Genomic DNA, 19,498 nt, shown 5'->3' with positions numbered 1-19,498 from the left:
GCGGGTCTGGCCCCCACTTCCCAGGTGAGGAGGAGGAGTCTCAGATAGTCAGGGTCTGATGGGACTCTCGGGGGGGGGGGGTCCCTAGCGGGGTCCAGAGCAGGGTCAGGACCCTGACCCCAGAGCCAGCTCTCTCCTGAGGCCCCACCCAGGAACACCCAGGGATCCCCCATTTACCCACCCCCACGTCACCCTGTCAGCAGGACCCTAACTCACGACCTCCCAGATGGCCTTCCACAGAGAAATCCTGCAGCCTGGGGGGCAGGGAGGAGGGAGGAGGGTGGAAGACGGAGGCCCAGCGAGGGCAGGAGCTCAGCTAGAGGTCACACGGCACACCTCACCCATCCCAGGGACGGAGGGGACGGTCCAGGGCCCTGTGGGTGCTCAGAGGGTCTAAAAGCGGGGGCGTGGCTGAAGGAAGGGCATTCTTCTGCGCTCCTTGAAAGGTCGCTACTTCAAAGGGCCCTCCCGGACCAATCCCCCACAATCACTGACTATATTATATGCCCCTTCACTCTCTCTCTGCCCCCAACCCGGGCACCCTGTTCTCTTCACAATGCATAATTATCCATTTGTGCTTCTAATTTAATGCAAGGCGCCGCACTAACTACAAAGCACAAGAGGATTCGCCCACCACTGGATCCCCGGGGCCCAGGACAGTGTCCAGCGCATTATAACCTCTTGATAAATAATTCATTGAATGAGTAATCAATAAATAAGGAGAAATAAATAAAAGATCTCCACCTCCATGAGCTTCCATTCCTCCTCTAAATCAGTGATGTTAAGAATTCCCCCACCTCCACCTTCCCATCCCCTGGGGCTGTTGTGAGGTTCAGGCAACAGGAAGCATATGCTCAGCTCCGCACTGGGGGATGCACAGCCAATGAGACAGAACTTTCTCTGCCCGCACAGAGTGTTCAATCTGGCAGGGAATATGAACATTGAGCAAAGCACTGTATGAAAGTAACTGAAAAAGTGCAAGGAAAAGAAAGAGCTGCAGAGGGAAGGGGAAGGGGCTGGAGAAGCGGAGCAAGGAGATCTGACCCAGCCCGAGGTCTCGCGCCTGTGGTCTGGGGTAGGCCAGGCCTCCCCTCCCAGCCCTGGAGTCCCAGGCAGATTCACCCGGACTCACAGTCCACGCAGGCAGGGCAGGATGGAGAATCTGACATCTCCTCCCATCTGGCCCTGACTGTCTCCCATAATTCCCTGCCCCAGCCACCTCCTTCCTCCAACGAGGGTGCACAGGGGGTAACTGAGTAACTACCCTCCCACATTACATTACATTACATTACATTACATTACATTACATTTGCACCCCAAGTTGATCTGAATACCCCGCCCTCTGCCAGGACTGCCCTGTCCCATGACGCCACGCAGTGCAGACTGGAGGAGCCTTGAGGGCCACAACGCACCCTGAAGGCCAGGTAGAACCGGGGCAGGGTAGAGGAGGGGGTGACATGCTGTAGAATGGGCTGAGTGGCTTTTAGAGGAAGGGAGGATCCTGAGGCTTCTAGAGCTGCCCAAAGGGTCTATGGGGAAGCAGTTGTGTAAGCAGAGGGTTTCCTAGCGAGGGCCTGGAAGCACCTCCGGCTCATAGTCTCCTGGGCCCAACGCTCTCTCCGCAGGGGTGGATGACATCCCCCACTTGCCCAACCCTCTCTCCTTGAGGGTAGATTGTTTAGGGCCTCAAATACCACCCGTAGTCCCCCAGTGTGGGAGCCCTCCCTCACACCCCTCTCCATCTGTCCCCCTCCCCAGTGATGTGTGTGAAGCTCCTAGCACCTAGTAATTACTCAACAAATGAGGCTTTAAAATATTTTGCATTTCAAAGCTACGTGGAAAGCAGGGCAGGGAAAAATCAAGCCTAGTGCCCTGGACAGGCCACCGACCCCACTCCCCACACCACCTCCCCACTGCGGGCATGCCCTATCCCCAGATTCTCCTGCTGGTGCCTGGCCTCAGGCAAAGAGGCCCTCGCCAATTCTTCCTCATCTCCCTAGATCCTGCTTATCTGCTGCTGGCAGCCCAGAGACCTGGCGCCAACTCATCTGTGTGTGCCCAGCCTGGCAACAGCAGGGGCTGGAGACGCCAGAGCCTAGGTGGGGAGAGGATGGGGTAGGCTCTGCCTCTGATTCCCCGGGTGACCTTGGGCAGGTCCGTGCCCCCTCTGGGCCTCCGCATCTCCATCCCTCAATTAAGGGGTGCGTGCATCAGCATCCTAGGGCTGCCTGGTGGGGAATAAGGTAAGGAGGGGTCTCAGAAGCCCCCATCAATCTCCAACGAGAGGCTCAGTTTCAGCTGCTCCATGCACTGGGCTCCCATGGGAGGTTTGTTTGGTGTTCTGAAGACAGGTCCTGTTGCTTTAAAAAGATTTGAAACCCAGTAGACTAGATGTCCTTGAACTACCTGGCAGCTCTCACTTTACTGGGCTCTGAGCCTCTACAGTTCTAAATTCTGAGTCTTAGAATCCCAAATCCTGGGTCTATGAAACTCCAAAACTCCTTGTTTCTAAGTTCTGAATTCTAAGATGTGCTGGGATTCCTGCTGCCCACTGCCAAGTGTACCAGGACATGCAGCCCTTGCAGACACCGAGGCTGGACCTTTGAGGCCTGGGGGATAGGAGGGCCAGAGGGAGGACTTCTCTGAGTCATGAGCCCAAGAGGACTCCTCTGGCATCAACATAACAGGGTCTAAGGCAAGCTGAGCCCAAGGGAGAGTGAGGCTCAGGGTCCTTGGTTTGAAGGGCAGTGAGCACCTCCCTCCCTGCTCAAGGTCAACACCACAATCCCACGGTCGGGGCAGACAAGTTGGCAGAAGGTCTGCAGGGGGTGGGGATTCAAAGTCACGTCACCTCCACACTCTCCCCCCGGCACGGCCCAGCATGTACAGGAGAGCCGCGCCTGCTACCAGCACAGCTCCTGGGCAGCAGGCACCAACCCAGGGCCCTTTCCTGGACAGCAGCACCTGGCACCAGCCAGACCCAGGCTCCAGCCAAGCTGCTCAGGGGTAGCTCTGTTTGCAGAGTCTCTGGCTTCCCACCGCCCAGCTTGGGTCCATCCACAGGCCCGATGCCCAGGCTGGCAGCCCTCCACACATCCGCCAGGCGGCCCCCCGCCAGCCCCCAGCCCTACCAGTCTCCAACCATGGCTCCTCTACGCCTGCCAGGCCTCTGAGGGGCAGGAGCCACAGGTGGGCCAGGGCACGGCCTCACTCACCCCTTGCGGATGATGATAATGATGGCCCCCAAGAGGAGTATGAGGACAGCAAGTCCCCCAGCACAGATGCCCAAGATGAGCCCCATCTCCTCTGATCTCTGGGACACCTCCAGGGGCCGCTTGCTCTCCTTGCAGGCAGCTGAGGAGAACAAAGCAGGGCCAAGGATCAGAGGGGAGAGAGGGGCCACCCACGCCCTGGTCTCAGCCACAGGGGATGGACCGGGCTGCACAACACATGTGCACCGAGACACCTGCCCCTCTCCACAGATCGGCTTTGCAGCAGACCTGTCTCCTCGCCGCCCCTCACTCCTTCTGCGTCCCTGTGTCCGCTTCACTGGCACTGTTCCCCTGTCAGCAGTAGCTCCCATTTCCTCAACTATCTCACATCCTCCCCACCCTACAGTGAATGGGGGACCTCCAGACCCACCTTCTTGCCCTCCGGGGAAAGGACGGAAGGAGAGAATTATGCACCTAGAGTGTGGCCAGGGCATCTCAGGATGGGAACCAACTGTTTGGGAGCCGGGACAATCCCCACACGGCAGGGTCCACCCTACCCCCACCACAGGAAAGGGGGCAGATAGGAACCCAAAGCTGTGCTCAGCATCCATCACTCCCGTGGCCCAGCCATAATGGCTGCCCATCCACAGGCCTGTTCCAGGCCCCTGCCGAGGCCCCTGCTGTGACCATGAGCAGTGGTATAAGGGACGAAGCTGTCCCTGCTGCCTAGTCTGGGCAAAGGAGCCTTGGGGTGGGCACATGAGGGCCAGAAAGGGAAATGTTTTCGGACCCCAGGCAGGCTGGATGACCCCCCTCTGCTCCCACAGCCCTGGGTTCTCAGGGTCCACCTCCCAAAGCCCAGCAAGTGAGAAACGCCCCCAGACCCAACAGGGCTTACCTTTCCTGGCGATGCGGATGCAATTCAGCCGGGTCTCCTGGAGGCACAGATGGGGGTCTCAGCACCAGTGAAGCCCGGACCTGACCCTCCCCAGCAGGGAGCCTCGGGCAGCTCGTCCTGGGCCTGGTCAGGGCTTGTCTGGCCTGGACAGTAACTAAAGACACCCCACCAAGGGGACCTGGGGGAACCTGGAGGGAAGGGCTGAAAGGGGAGGGACCTGCAAATAGGGCAATGCCTTAAGAAAGAGGAATGAGACCGGCTAAGGAAGAAAAGGGGTGGGGCCCCCAAATTAGGGTAGGGCCTAGGCCCAGGGATCTAATTAGGAACGGGGGAGCCAGGGTAGGAGAGATGGCAGTTGAGAGAGGAGCCTGGGGAAGACCAGGGCTTGGGGAGCAGGTGGGTTCTAGGCCTCAAGGACTGGTGTAAACAGAAACCTGAGATGGTCTCCTCTAGGGAAAGAGGAGCCAAAGGCAGAAGACCGTGGCCTCAGGGAGGGGGCGGGGACTAGACTGGGGGCTTGGATAAAAAGGAGTCCAGTTTTTTTTAAAAAACCCTCAGGAAAGCAGTAGAGCTGGAGCGTCAGGAGGGCGGGGCTCAGGGGGCGGGCGGAGGGCGGGGCTCAGGTAGGGGGCGGAGTTCACCAAACAGTGGGAGGGATCTGAAGGGGCGGGTCCCGGGGGAGTTTGTTCGGGTCAGGCAGAGAACCTGGCTCCAAGGTGTCCCCAGCCTGTCCCGCAACCGCTCCCACGCGACCTCGGCCTGTCCCTCACCCCCTTCAGGTGGCTTGTTGCCTGGAAGTAGATGAGGTAGGCCTTCCTGGGCTCAAGCGGTGGGTTCCAGAAGCCGCGATAGGTCTGATTGTCGCCCACGGTGAAGGGCATGGCCTCAGGCAGACTGCTGGCCGCCAGTTCGGCCCCGAAGTAGTGCACGAGGCCGCGGGCCAGCGCGGCGTCGAAGGTGAGCGGCACTGGGAAGCAGTCCTGGCCGCCGGGCTCCCGCCGCAGCCTCCTCGGGCGCTCCTCCTGCACAATCACCTGGTACACACTGCAGGGGGCAGGAGAGCGCAATGATCACTGGGGCAACGGTACACAGGGAGAGCAGGGAGAGCTACCTGGGGCCAGGGCCATGGGCTCTAAGGTCAGGCCCAGCGGGGAGCTGATCTCGGCTCTGCCTCTTGCTAGCTGGGAAAGTCACTGAACCTCCCTGGGTCTCAAGTTTCCTCCTCTGCAGAATGGGAGTTATCATAGGGCTGTTCCTTGAGGTAGACTTGAGGGAGGAGGCAAGCTTAGCAAGCCGCAGAGGCCTCCCAGCTGTTGTCCCTGTGACTAAGGAAGGCTGAAAGAATGTGGGGCCTGCTCAGGTGCGTGGCGCCCTAAAGGCCCCATGCGGACCCCGCCGTGAGTCCCGCGGCGCCTGCCACAGGTGTGAGAAACCCCGGACCTCGGGCTCCACTCTCATGACCGCTGGCTCCCTTGGGAGCCGCTTCAGCAAGAGTTCGACGAGATGTTTTCATTCATTCAGAAAGCGTGCGGTGAGCTCCGACAACCGGCCTGTGCTGGGCACTCGGGGATCTGGTAACCTCGTGCCGGAGAGGCCGTCGCTGCCCAAGCCAACGACGACACACTACCACCGCTGCACCCAAGTACCCTCCCAGCCAGAGGCAGCCTCGAGTCTGCAGCTCTGAGCCCCATGCCTCCCAGTCCTAATGGCTGATTGTGTTTCCTGGTCCGTATTCCCTCTGATTTGTGTCTCCTGGTCCCGACTTGCGCGTTTCTATTTATTTTTACCACTTTACTGAACGGCTTTTTTGCTGTGAGCACCTCCAAATCCTCTGTGGAGCAAAGCCAACCGTGACTAAATGAATGCTGACAAATTTAAATATTTCAAGCCACAGCCTTGATCATGTCTCGGCGTGTGACACCCCACACTGACAGCCTGCGCTCTGGGAAGCAGCATTGCCTCTGCCTTGCTCCCCAGCTGTTTCTTTCAAGCTTCCAAGCTGCGGGAGAGTCACCCCAGCATGCTGGCATGTGAGCCACGTAGTTTCACTCCCTGTCACTAGCCTGTTGCAAACACAAGCCCAGGGCCCTCTCAGCCTCCATTTCCCAGGCTCCGTTCAGGCCTCTCCTGGCCCTAAGTCCCACCAGGAGACGATAATAATCAGCATTAGCCGTGAAGAAAGCACCTCTTGAGTGGGCACGATCCCCATCATGCAGACAAGGAAAGGGAGCTCATTCATTCTGAATGAGTGAGGTAATTCATTACCCGCGAGAGGTAAGGACATACCCAAGGCTGCACAGCCATCACACCTCTCCCCGCTCACCGTGTCCCACCATCACCCCCACCCCGTCCAGTCCCGTCATCATCATTCCAGAGTCCTGCTGACCGGGCCGGCTCGCAGGAGCCCTCGAAAGGACAAGGCAAGGAGGTCTCCCAGTCCCTCCCAGACTCAAGTGCACCGAGGCCCTGTGATCCTGCAAAGTGCCCCTCGGTTGCCCTGATGTTTTTCTGAGTCTCCCCCAAGGGTCTGGGAATCAACAAGGGACAGGCTTTGCAGTGGCAAGCATGGGGGAGGCAAAGCAGAGAAAAGGGCGGAAGGGAGTGAAGAAGTGAGTGGAAGGGAGTGAAGAAGTGAGGGGTGTCAAGGGCACCTGAGCAACCCATTGCCTTCTTGAAGGGCTTGCTAGGCCCCGCCCACGGCCAAAGACAGGTTTTCACCTTCTCCCCGCGCATGTACCTTTGTGAGTGGAGAACATGGGCCAGAGGTGCAGGGAGGCTCTGTGACTTCGAGAAAAGGTAGCAGCTTTGCAGACAGACCTGGGTTCCAAACCCCAGCTCTGTCTCTCATCAGCTGTGTGGCCCTGGGGCCAAGTTCTTTAGGCTCTGAGCCTACTTCCTGATGTAAAGTAAGGTACTAGCGCCCACTCCACAGGGTGCCGTGAGGACAAGTGACTGTGCAGGTAAAGTCCCTAGCACGGTGTCTGACTGACAGTGAGTGTGTACACATACCCCACAAACACCCTCACACTCTCTCTCTCACACACACACACACCTACACACCACGAATCGCATACACACATCACATATCTCTCTCTCTCTCACACACACACACCCAACTTGTCTCCAGCACCTTCTCCCCAGTGGAGGCAGCCCCATCAGCAGCCCCAGTGGGGAAAAGGAAGTGGAGAAGCCAAGTTCTCGGCCACTCCAGAGAAGAGGCCCTATCCAGCTGGCTGCCCCAGCCTTCGAGACAGCCTATCCCCGTGTCTCCCTCAAATGAACCCTCCAGGAGATAAGCTGGAAAGAAACAGGGCTCCAGAGTGCCCTTCTCCAAGGGGCCAGAGGGAAGGCCTTCCAGAGCTCCGGGCTGACACAGTCCAGAGATCTCATGACAATCACACCTGACACCCGGGGCCTCGGAAGGGAGTGGCTACAGGCATTCCGCCCGCCCAGGATCAAGGAACATCCTCCTGCAGACACTCCGAACTCTGAGTGGGAGGCTGAGGGAGGACAGGGTGAGCTGGCCTGGGCAGTGGGCTCTGGGTCAGAGCAGGGGCCTCCTCCCAGTGACCCTGGCCTCCCACCCTCCCTGCAGGCTCTCCCACCTGATGGGTGCACCACGGCCCTGTGCGGGCCTCAGCAGCACGGTGATGGTGTTCTCGGACTCTCCCAGGGGCGACGGCATGTCAGCATAATCAAAGCTGGGAGCTGGCGGAGGGGACAGGCACATAAGCACGGAGCCACCAGACCACAAGGCCAGGCCTCCAGCCTCCTTGACCCCCGTCCTTAGAGCTCTTCCCCTTCAGCCTTAGGCTCCTTGTCCCCTCTCACCTGAGCTCCCCTGACCCCTGACCTCAGCCCTCTGATTCCACTGGCCACAGTCTCCTGCGCCCTCTGACTTAATTTTCCCTGACCTCAAACCCTAAACGGTTCATTTGTCTCAGCAGGAGCCAACCATAACCTGGCCAACCAGGGAGCCAGGAGGCTCCCTGCCCACCCCACCTCCCATGGAGCCCTAGGACTCTGGGTCTCCTCTGAAGGGGCCAGGCCAAGGTGGGGGGGGGGGGCTCACCCGAGATGTTGGTGGTGATCTCCGTGAGGGCCGCCTGGCCGAAGCCTTTGCCTGTGCGGGCCCGCACAGAGAAGAGGTAGGTGGTGCCTGGGTGCAGGTTGGAGAAGACGTGGTAGGTCTCATTGCGGAGCTTGGAGATGGTGCGCCGTGGGCCCGGCACGTTCACCGCCGGGTCTGACGACTCAATGCTCTGGTAGCTGATCTGGGGATGGAGGAGCAGGTAGGCAGGCACAGGGACGGGGGAAGGCATCGCTGGCCTAATAGCCTCCCATCCATTAAGGTTAAGGGATGAGGCTGGGCAACGGGAGCGGCTCGGTGGGACTGTGGGGGCTGCTTAGCCCAGGCTGCTGGGAACTTTCACCTCCTTCTCCTACCTTCAGGTCCCTTGTCCCTATAACCCAGGGGTCCCCAACCTCCGGGCTGCTGCAGACCAGTACCGGTCCGGGCCTGTTAGGAACCGGGCCGCACAGCAGGGGGTGAGCCTGAATGTAACGTGCTCGAATCATCCCTAAAGCATCCCCCCCACCCAGCCCATGGGAAAATTGTCTTCCACAAAACTGGTCCCTGATGCCAAAAAGGTTGGGGGCCGCTGCTGCAACCCACAGACGCTGATCATAGTTGAAGGATCCTCAGTGGTCACCCCAGTCCCCACGCCACGCTCCTCCCTCTCCAAGTTGTGTGTCTGCTTCCACCGGGCGCCCCCACAGTAAGGGATCCACACCCACCTCATACTGAGTGATGAGGCCATTGGGTTCCTGCGGCTCCTCCCACTTGAGGAAGATCATGTCCTCCAGCGGAGTGAAGGTCAGAGACTCGGCGGCGATCCCACCAGGCACTGCGAGGGGAAGGCCGCATGGGGCAGGGGGAAGCTGGATTTGTAGCCAGAGACCTGAATTCAAGTTCCAGCCCTGCCATTTCCAAACGGGCACGCTTGGACTACTCGACCTCTCTGAGCCTCGGTTTCCCCATCAGTGAAATGGGGGTGATGATAACCCTTCCCTCACCAAAATTAAATCATGTGATGTACATAAAGCAATTTCCTATGACTCAACCTGCTCCCGAGTACTCAAGAAGCTGCTGGCACTTTCATCACTCTGCAGGTTGCATTCCGCAGAGAAGAATGTTTGGATGGTCTCATTTCGACCCAGTTGAGTAGTTTTCAGAAAATATAAACATTTGCCAGAGAAATGAAAATAATTGCCTTAGTGGGTAGACACATTCTTTTCTAATTACGTAAACAATATGCTCAATGTATAAAATCAAAATGAGCGGAAAGAAAATTAATGGCACCTACAATTCCATTACCCGAAGAGTAATACTGTTAACATTTCGGCAGAACCCCTTTCGGGCACAGTTTTGTTTTGCTTTGTCTGTTTTTGTTCTCATGTATCATCTTAACAGCAAGTCACAAGATGTTTCTTCTGGGAAGAGAATGGTCTTTGTTTGGGAAAACACCTTAATAAACCGCTGCTGGGAAGCTCAGCTCCTGGGACAGGGGAAAGCAGAAACCAAGATCGCAGTCGCCGGAAGCCGACGTGGTCTGCGGGGCATCGAGCGGTCGGCGAGGCAACACCACCATCCACCCGCCAAAAGGGTGAAATGAAAAAGACAATTCCAAGTGTTGGTGAGGACACAGGGCAGCCAAAGTTTCCACACTCCTGCTAGGGGCGTGCATACGGGTAAAACCACTTGGGAAAACTGGGTCTGTCTACCGGTTGTGAATAAGTCTACCGAAAATATTCTACAAAGATTTTTTCTTTTCAGCACAATTGAAAGTAGCTGAACACAGAAGACAACGCCAATGCCCAGTGACAGTAAAGAAGATACGTAAATGCAGGGCCTTCACGCAGCGGCCTGTTCAGCTGTGAGAATAAATTCCCTAGAACCGCACACGCAACATGGCCGAATCTCTCGTGCAAAAAGTTGAGAGAAAGAAGCCAAGTGTTTTATACAGTGTATAAAAAGAGCACACGCTGCATGGTTCCACTGATATATGATTCAAAACCAAGTGGAATTTAATCCACTGCATTATGGGCATTACGGGTCCAGACGCCCCGGGAGTCTGTGGGTGGGAAGGTAATGGAGTGGGTCTCCTGGGAGCTGGCGATGCTACTTCTTGGTCTGGGTGTGGGTCATCCTGACGTGTCCAGTCTGTGAGAACCCACTGAGCTGACCCCTTAGTGTAAGCACACCTCCTCTAAGTACTGCACTAATCTTAAGTGAAAAGTAACACGTAGTAAACAGTGAGCAGTCGCTGGAAGGAGGAGGGAGGACAGGGCAGAGAAAGGAGAAAGAAGGCCGAGCCGCCCGAATGCGGCCTGGTCGGAGGGAGGCGAAGTCTCAACGCTATCCCTCGTGGGCGAGCAGGGCAGAGGTCAAAAGGTTTTAAGAACAGAGTGCTCTGATGTTGAACTTGAGGTCGTTTGTGAAGGGTAGCAGAGTGTGTTGCCCCCAGACATGCCGCTTGGGCTCAAGGATTACTTTGAGCTGAACTGAGAGGGGAACTGAGGAGAAGCAGATACAGAAGGTCCTTGAATAAAGTCTTTTCATCCAACACGGCTTTATTACGGTGTTGATCAGGAAAAAAGATGGCTTCCCGCAGGGGCCACCGTCTGTGTGGAGTCTGCATGTTCTCCCCATGTCCGTGGGCGTTCTCCCCACACCCCAAAGACGTGCGTGTGGGGCAAGGCGCTGTGTCTAAGTGGTCCCAGTGAATGTGACCCGCCTGAGACGGAAGGGCGTCCTGTCCAGGGTGGGGTCCCGCTTGGGCCCCAAGCTCCAGCCACTCTCTACCCTGAACTGCAGTAAACAGGTTGGAAAATAATTATCTTACTTGTCTTTAATCATCTTTGCAATGTTTACTATTAGAAGTGCTTTGGGTCATTAACCAGAAATGTGCCATAGGAACCTGACTCCTGTTTATAGCAATTAGCCTACAGTAAACCTGGTGTTGTTCCATGTCACTTCACTGGAAGTCACGTTGCTGAGAACTTATCACTGACGTTAAGCAAAGACTGTGTAAGAAAAGCTCTCTGCCCTCACCCATGTGCCTAAAAGAAAGACACAAATTTGTAGAGGTGCCCTCCTCCCCTCCCTCCCCTGAAGGAAAGAAGTTCATCAATGGGACAACGCTACACTAGAAAAATCTACACAAACTTTACTAAATAGCCCTTCTCTACCATTAGTTTCCCCATATTTCTGCCTTCGCATACTCTTTTCCTCTGTCTTGTCACCTCTCTAACAATTCACTGTTCTTTTGTTATGATGCCATCGAAGCCCAAGTTCCAACCAGCCCTTCGAGTTACTCATCGCTGAGCACGGGCTCCTGTGTGTCTGTGCCACGCACATGGTAATAAACTCCCATATGTCTCTCCTGTTAGGCTGTCTTTTCTCAGTCCAGTTTACAGAGTCCCAGCCAGTGAAGCTAAGATGGAGAGAAGGGAAAAAGTCCAGCTTTTCTTTCTCTACATTTGCAGTTCTGGGGGTAGACCTCTGGGGTCCTCACCCCGGCCCCAGCAAATCCTCCCCATGTCTGCACGGGGCATGGGGCACGGGGCACGCATGCTGCCTTGGGTGAGCAGGGTTTGGTGAAAACCAAGGGAGGAGCCGAACCTTGTGTCCGGTCGCTGCTGGGCGCAGCAGGAAGCTGCACACGTGGACAGGCAAGGAAAACCGTCCGCCAAGCAGCTTCTGGCGCCCGGGGATTTGCAGGAACCTGGGGAAGGCTCTGGGCCTGTGCTGGCAGTGGGGCTGCCAGGAATGAAGGAAACTCCGAGGCAGATGCCCAGTTTACAGCCCAGCTCTGCGACCCATAGCTATGTGACCTCATTTGCAACATGGGGATGGTAACCGTAACCGTAACCTACCACGTAGGGCTGTCGTGGAATTATATGCACAAATAAATACATGGAAAGCATTCAGAATAGGGCTTGACGTGGGTAGCAAGTGCTGGCTAAGTATCAGCTGCTGGGCATCAGTAGAAACAGGTCACCCAGCAACGACAGAATGCACATTTTCCCAAATGCACGTGAAACATTTACCAACATTTAACTATAGGTTGGGCTGCAAAGCAAGGATCAAATTTCAAAAGACCAGAATCAAAGCATGTACTCTGCCCACCGTGGAATTAAGCTAGAAATGAATAACGAAACAATAATTAGAGAAGTCCCAATTGCCCGGGAATTAAGCAACATAATTCTAAACAATTCTTGCATCAAAGAAGGAATCATGACAAAAATTAGAAAATATTTTGAACAGAATGATAAAGATGGGACTTATCAGAACTCATGAGTGCAGCTAATGCAGGGCTGATGGGGAAATTTATGGCTTTAAATGCATATATCAGAAATGAAGAGAGTTCAAAATTAATGCTTCCTTTGGAAGACAAAAGGAATAAGCCTCCATCCCAAAAAGATAAAAGAACAGCTGATCAGATCCAAAGGCAGTATAATAAAAAAGGAAATAAGTATACAATAACAAAAATCAACTAAGCCGAAGCTGCCCCTTTGCAAAGGCTAATAAAATGTATAAATCTCCAGCAAGAGTGAGCAAGTTTTCGAGTTGGGGGGTCAGCTCTGAATCCCGGCTCCACCAGGCGCAGCTGGAACCTCCCGGCGACGGAGTCGCTTCCCCTCTCCGAGCCTCAGTGTCCTCAGCTCCCCAATGAGACCACGACAGGCCCGACCGCACAGCACGGCTCTGAAGTTCAAGAGAATGTGTGTGAAGCATGTGCAGCAACAGCTGACACCCAATGGGCCCTAGGAAATATTAACTATGGTTTTGTTTTAATGACACAGTTCACCTCCTGAGAGAGCAAACACAAGTTACCATATCAGGAATGAAAAGGGGGATATCATTTAACAGATGTTCAATAAATATAATAAGAGGATTTTTAGAGCCAACTTTATGTCAAGGAATTTGACAATGTAGGTGAAAAGAACAAATTCCTTAAAAACACAGTACACCAAAACGGATACAGGAAAACTTCTGAATATCCTAAAATCTACTTTAAAAATTAAAACTGTCACTTAAAAACACCGCCACAAAGAAAACTCCAGGCCCATGGCTTCACTGCTGAATTCTTCCAAACATTTAAGGAAGAAGTTACACCAATCAACCCAAAGGCTTCCAGAGAATAAATATTAGCTATCATGACTTTGCTGTTACGGAGTGGATTTGATCCTAAGCAAAGGCACTCGCTACGCACGTCTCGGTCCCAGACCCGGGGTGTCTGCGGGAGGCCCCGAGGGCCCTGGGGACCGGGGCGGGGCCCTTACCGTCCTCGTCCGTCTGGAAGGTGACCTCCTTGCCCTCCTTGCGCCCCTCGGGGTTCGTGAGGGCCAGGCGCACGTGGACGTTCCGGTAGGGCAGCAGGTTCTTGATGGTGTGGCGGCTCACCCCGCGCTCCATCTTCACACACTCGCGGACCGTCTGGTTGCGGCTGCTGCCCAGGGTGTAGTGGTAGCACAGCGACACGGTGTAGGTGTGGCAGCGCGTCACGTTGTAGGCCAGCGGCTCCCACTGCAGCGTCAGCTGGCGCGCCTGGACCTCAGCGATAGCCAGGCCTTTGGGGGCCCTCATGGGCTCTGGGGACCCCGGGAGAGAGAGGGAAGAAGGCAGAGGAAACCGGAAGAGAAGTCAGAGAGGAAACATCTCAGTCAGTGGACTGAAATCATCCCTCCTCTGTCCCCACCCTAGAGGTACACAGGTGTGTGTTTTGGAGCCAGATGGGGTCACGTCTGAACCCTGGCTCTGGCGCTGGCCGCTGACAACCACGGGCTGAGTCGCTGCCCCTCTCTGAGCCTTAGTCTCCTCAGCTTCAAAACGAAACAATGATAAGCCCTGCCTCACAGGGTGGTTGTGAAGTTTACGGTGATGCATGCAAAGGACACACAACAACACACACAAGAGGCCCCACAAAATATTAGCTATAATTCTGTTTTGATAACTCAGTTTACCTCCTAACTCCTGGGCCACATCAGGCCAGTCTGAATCAACCCATTGCTATATGTTTCCTAAGAGATTAAGTCCAAAGTTCTTCTGCAATATATGATACAATAATATATAGAAATCAGGATGATAGAGGAAACGAGAGCCAAATAGTTTGAAAATGCCGGAGAGTGTTAGGGGAAACAGAAACGCATGCCATTATGTGGAATCTAAAATAAGATTCAAATGGAGTGACGAGTACCCTGGCTACCACAGCAACAAGAGAAATACGATGTTCTATAAGGGAAATACTAATAATGGCAGTTAACGTTTACTGGGGCTTTGTATATGCCAGCATTGTTTTAGAGCCTTTAAAACGCTTTATTCATTTTTTCCTCCCTGAAATCCAATAGACAGATGCTACCCTTAGCCTCCTAAAAACGTGCAAGTGGACGCACAGAGAGATTAAGTAACCTGCCCGCAGTAACACAGGGAAGTGGTAAAGCTAGGATTTCCTTCAGCACAGACTGCCTCCAGAATCCATGATCTTAACTCACCACCACCACCCAACCTCCCTGCTAGGAATTCACTGTCAAAAAAAAAAAAATTCACCCCGATGCCTCAGGAGAGACAGCTACCCCAACACAGGGAAGGAGCATGTTGCAGCCTCTTGATGGCTCTGTGAGGACATTTTTATGTCCCCATTTGATAAATGAAAAAAACTGAAGCTTCTGAAGCGAAGCCAGCATGGAACCAGGGGCTCAGCCCTGAGTCCACCCTCTTCATTGGCCAGCGGTGTGATCTCAGGTGAATCCCTGAGCCTCCACCTCCGCACCTGTAAAACGGGGGCATGAGGGAGAAGCCAAGATTACTTGTGAGGGTCCTCTTCTCTCCTGCACCCAGACTCCGTGAGATGCAGTTTCGTTGCCCTCAAGTTCTGTGAGCGCCGAAGTGTCCCCAGTGAGAGGACCTCAGGAAGCGCCTTAACGAACCGGGGAGAGGGCGCCGCTGCTCGGCCTCTCAAAATGATTACGTCCCTATCGTAGTTTCATCTGTGATGGGTGTGCTCAGGACGCACTTCACAAAGGAGATGCGGAGGGGAACATCAGCCCAGGCTGCTCTGTACAGGGACACGTGGGCAGCACAGCTTTAGAGGCTGGCCCCAAGTCCGGCACGGCACAAGTTTCTCTCTCCACCCCAGAGCCCCAGGCAAAGACGACGTCTTCAGGCATGTATCTGGCCACCCAAGAGATGTTTCTGCACCTGCTAGGAGCAAGGCCCACCCCTTGACTTCTTGCAGCTCTGGTTGCCTCCTCCCCAAGGCGTGGCAGACCTGGTCCCCCTCCAACGAGGACATGAAAGGGCTGGCTCCCGCTGCTCACTGCAACCGGAGGGCTGCAGGCTGCAAGCCCACTCACCACACTTAGGTTTCTCCTGCCCGGACCACAGAGATTTTCCTAATGTTTTTCTATGCAGTCTTGTTTCAACCCATCATTCTTATGTGTCTGGGGCGGAGGGGGTGGATTTTGTGTGTGCAGACTCTGCCGTCTTTTTCAGCGGTCCTGGGTTTATTCCCTGACTTCCTGGCTCTGCTCCTGGCTGCCCCGCGTGTTTTGTCCTGAGGTGTCTGTGGGGGCCGGAGCAGCGCTGCCTCCTGTGCACTAATGAGAACAGGCCTGAGCAGCTCCGCGCACGCCGTCCCTGCCCCCGGGAATACCTGCCCCACATTCCTCTCCATCCTTCCGCTCGGCCGAAGCGCCCTGCTTCCTTCGCCCTCCCGCGGCGTTTAGGGGTGGGCGGGCATCGTTACATGTGAACTGGTGACACAGACTGGGCCCAGGAGTCTGATAAACAGGACGGTGAGCACCCCGTCCAAAACAGGCAACTGCTGCCCAGCGCCAGGCAAGGTCACCAAGCCCGACGACAGGCTCAGGGTTGCCAGATGCCCCCGTTTTTTTTACAGAGAAGCCAGAAATTCAGGTTTTTATGTGAAACCTCCAGATTTTTAAACACTGGCAATCTGCTCAGGTCCTTTAAAACCACTTTGCAGGGCCCTGGCTGGTATCAATGGATTGAGCGCGGGCTGTGAACTAAAGGGTCGCTGGTTCGATTCCCAGTCAGGGCATATGCCTGGGTTACAGGCCAGGTCCCCAGTAGGGACCATGTGAGAGGCAACCACACACTGATGTTTCACTCCCTCTCTTTCTCCCTCCTTTCCCCTCTCTCTAAAATTAAATAAATAAAATCTTTTTTAAAAGATACCACTTTGCAGGGCACAAACAGCAGCATCTAACTTGGGAGGATGACACATCCACCCACATGCAGGGGTATCTCCTCCCACGCCGGTGCCAGCCCCCACCAACCTCGCTGGGCCAAGGGGTCTTTGGAAAGAAAGCTCCAGTTTCTCTTCACTCCCCACCCTGATCAAATCTGGGCAGATCCAGGGGCTGAAAGAGTTTGTTGACTACAGGCTGATATGTTGATTGAGGGGTGTGAATTCATGAGTCTCTGTGTTTCCAAAACCATCTGGCACCCAGACGCACTCCCGTCAGCTGCCAGCACGCACTGGCAGCGCAGAGCCTGGGGGCCTCCAAGCCCCCTCCCTCTGAATTCCACAGGCTGCAGGCCGCTCAGAGACCAGAGGTCAAAATGTGCATTACAGCAAGGAGGCTAACAGTTAACATCTGTTCAGTTAGTCCAAAATGCGTTTATTTTAATAATGCTGATGAAGATACAGTAACCCTCAACCCTTCAACTGTTTCTGGTGGAAGGGACTTCGGGGTGGGGCCGGGCGCTCCAAATGCAAATCCTACGTCCACTCCCTATTAGTTCTGTGACATCAGGCAAGTGACTCAACCCCCTTGGCACGTGAGGTCCTCAACCAGAACAAAACAGAGGTGACGACACCCACTTTGAAGAGCAAGTGCGAGAGCTCCAGGGGAGGGGGCAGGCTGCCCAGCCCGAATTCATGAATTAAACAGGTGCGCACCAAGGTGAGACACCAGTGGCAGTGCAAGTTAGTACAAGCATTTTTTAAAGCATTATATGTCAAAGCCCTTTCTGAAAGCACTGCTGTCTACGTATCCTCAAGAAAACTCAGGAAGGAGATGAAGCACTATAAGCACTGTTTCGACGTCGTATTATTTATAATAATGGCAATCTAGAAATAAACAGTCCAGCGATATGGAGACACTCAGTGGACTTCTACACCCACTCAGCAACACGATAAACAACCTAACACGTGTACCAGCATCCAGCGAAGGAAGCAGAATACAAACGCTTTCTACGTCCCAATAACAAGGGTGTAAAAATGTGCACATGGGCAGAGAGTGGAAGAAGACAGAAAAACTGAAACAGCTGTTGGGCTAGGGCAGCGAGATTGAGAGCGATTTTTTCAGTGCCTTTTACTGACATTATATTATTGTTTTTATGGTAAACGATGTTGTGGGAGGGGAGTGTCAGGGGGACAGAGGAGATGACAACACAGCTGGCCACCAGCACAACAGCCACCGGCCCAGGCGCCTGAGCAAGGAGGAAGCGGCTGTGTGGGCGAGGAGAAGCGTGCAATTAACAGGGGCGGGGCGAGCCGCTTGGGTCCTGCCTGTCTGGTCCCTGCCCGGGCTTCCCTCCTGGCCAGCCTGTGTCAGATGGTTCGCAGTGCCTGGCACAAAGCGGGCATTCGGCCCACGCTGGCAGCTATTTTGATGTTGTTTCAAACATTGGATCGGAGAGCAGGGCATTCGAACTTCGGTTCTGACTCTGCTATGGACTCACTGTGTAGATTTGGGCAAGTGACTAGGTTTCAAAATCTCAAGTTTACTCATCTGGAAAATGGGATCAACAGCCATTACCAGGAAACCTGGGATCTTAACCCACTCGGTGGCCACAGACAAGTGCCCACTCCCTCTGGGTTTCCTTCACACCACACCCCCACTCTGTACACCAGCAGGAGTGGAACGGAGATTCTCTGTGGGTCCCCAGCTCTGATTTCTTTCATTCTAAGTACCTACGTGACCGGAACTGGCTTTGAAGAGTTAAAAACACCATAATGATGACAGTTGTCATTTATGAAGTGCTTACTGTGTTAGGCACCAGATTTACCATGTATTTAATGCATTTGTATGCAATTACCAGCACTTAACCCCAAACACTGGAGGGCCCCAGGGTGCAGACTTCACCAGTCCTCTCTTTGCCATCTGCACTTACTCCCGAAAACGTAAGGGCTAAGTGTGGGATTCTCGGCCTCGGCATTATCGACATTTTGGACTCAATAATTCTTTGCTGTGGGGGGCCGTTTGTGCACTGTAGGATGTTTGGCAGCCTCCCTGCTTCCTCCACCCTTTAATGCCGTTAGCACGCCCCCACCCCCTCCCACCCCCTCGTTGTGACAAGCAGCATGTCTCCAGACGCTGCAAATGTCTCCTGGGAGACAAATCACCCCTGGCTGAGAACCATCCACGTAAAAGACCTCATCTGGTCTCAGGGCTTTAAATACCATCTACACCATGTCTGCTCTGATGAGTTCCAGACATATATCTGCAGCCCGAACCTCTTCCCTGAACTCCACACTCGTAAATCCATCTGCCTGATGAATGTCTCCACTGACCCTCTAACAGGCTCTTCGGCATCCACAGCTCCAGCCCCGAGCTCCTGACCGGCGACCCGGCCTCACACCCGCTCCTCCCGAGGTCTGCGCCTTCACAGTCAACGACAGTTTCGTCCTCCCAGCTGCTCAAGCAAAACACCTTGGAGCCATCCTTGACTTCTCTCATTCCCTTCTCTCTCATCGCATATCCAATCCACCGGCAAGCGCGGTCAGCTCTACCTTCAGAGTCAACCCAGAATCCAGCCACTTTTCACCACCTCCACGCGTCTTCCCGGCTTTCAGCCAGAGTGCGGCTGCAGCCTCCTCACTGGCCTCTCCTATGGTCCCCTTGCCCTTTTAGAGTCTATTCTCCACAACAGGGCCAGAATCGTCCTTTTAAACAAAGCAGGTGGTGTCACTCCTGCCCGCCAAACCCCACAGTGCTCCCCAGCTCACCCCGAGTAAAACGGCCCTGAGTCCTACATCCCCAGCACGGTTGTGACCTGGTCTCCTGCCCTCTCCCCCTCAGTCACTAGCCAGCAAGGACACCGGTCTCCTTGCCGCTCCTCACCCAAGCCAAGCATGCTCCAGCCTACACGGAGCTCACTCCTCCCCATCAGCCTGGAATGCTCCTCCCCCAGCAGTGCCTCCAGCTTCCTGCGTGGCCCGGTCCTCCCCTCCTTCAGGTCTCTGCTGTAATGTCACCTTCTCGGTGAACCGGACCCTTGAGCCTTTTTACAATGACACTCTTGCTACCCCCACACCCCCTGCCCCTCCCTGACCCTTATCGTCACTTCACAAAC

The 19,498-nt window shown here is 54.8% G+C and overlaps 1 protein-coding gene across 4 annotated transcripts in view; it reads right to left on the bottom strand.

Annotated features, from left to right (window-relative positions):
• The window catches only part of PTPRU (protein tyrosine phosphatase receptor type U), a 77,067-nt gene that overhangs the window by 33,779 nt on the left and 23,790 nt on the right, over positions 1-19,498 (bottom strand). For all 4 annotated transcript variants that reach the window (XM_045858742.1, XM_045858743.1, XM_045858744.1 and 1 more), the window contains exons 8-14: positions 13,459-13,767; positions 8,908-9,017; positions 8,183-8,384; positions 7,716-7,818; positions 4,881-5,154; positions 4,111-4,147; positions 3,216-3,354 (exon numbers count right to left, since the gene is read on the bottom strand). In XM_045858742.1, the coding sequence (XP_045714698.1) occupies positions 3,216-3,354; positions 4,111-4,147; positions 4,881-5,154; positions 7,716-7,818; positions 8,183-8,384; positions 8,908-9,017; positions 13,459-13,767 (1,174 nt within the window). The remainder of the gene's footprint in view (positions 1-3,215; positions 3,355-4,110; positions 4,148-4,880; positions 5,155-7,715; positions 7,819-8,182; positions 8,385-8,907; positions 9,018-13,458; positions 13,768-19,498) is intronic.

The sequence above is a fragment of the Phyllostomus hastatus genome, unplaced genomic scaffold (assembly GCF_019186645.2).
Source record: "Phyllostomus hastatus isolate PE091 unplaced genomic scaffold, TTU_PhHast_1.1 phas_scaffold_182, whole genome shotgun sequence".
In the NCBI taxonomy this organism is placed as follows: domain Eukaryota; kingdom Metazoa; phylum Chordata; class Mammalia; order Chiroptera; family Phyllostomidae; genus Phyllostomus; species Phyllostomus hastatus.
The sequence above is the reverse complement of the archived record's forward strand: the minus strand, read 5'-3'. Positions and strand labels throughout refer to the sequence as shown.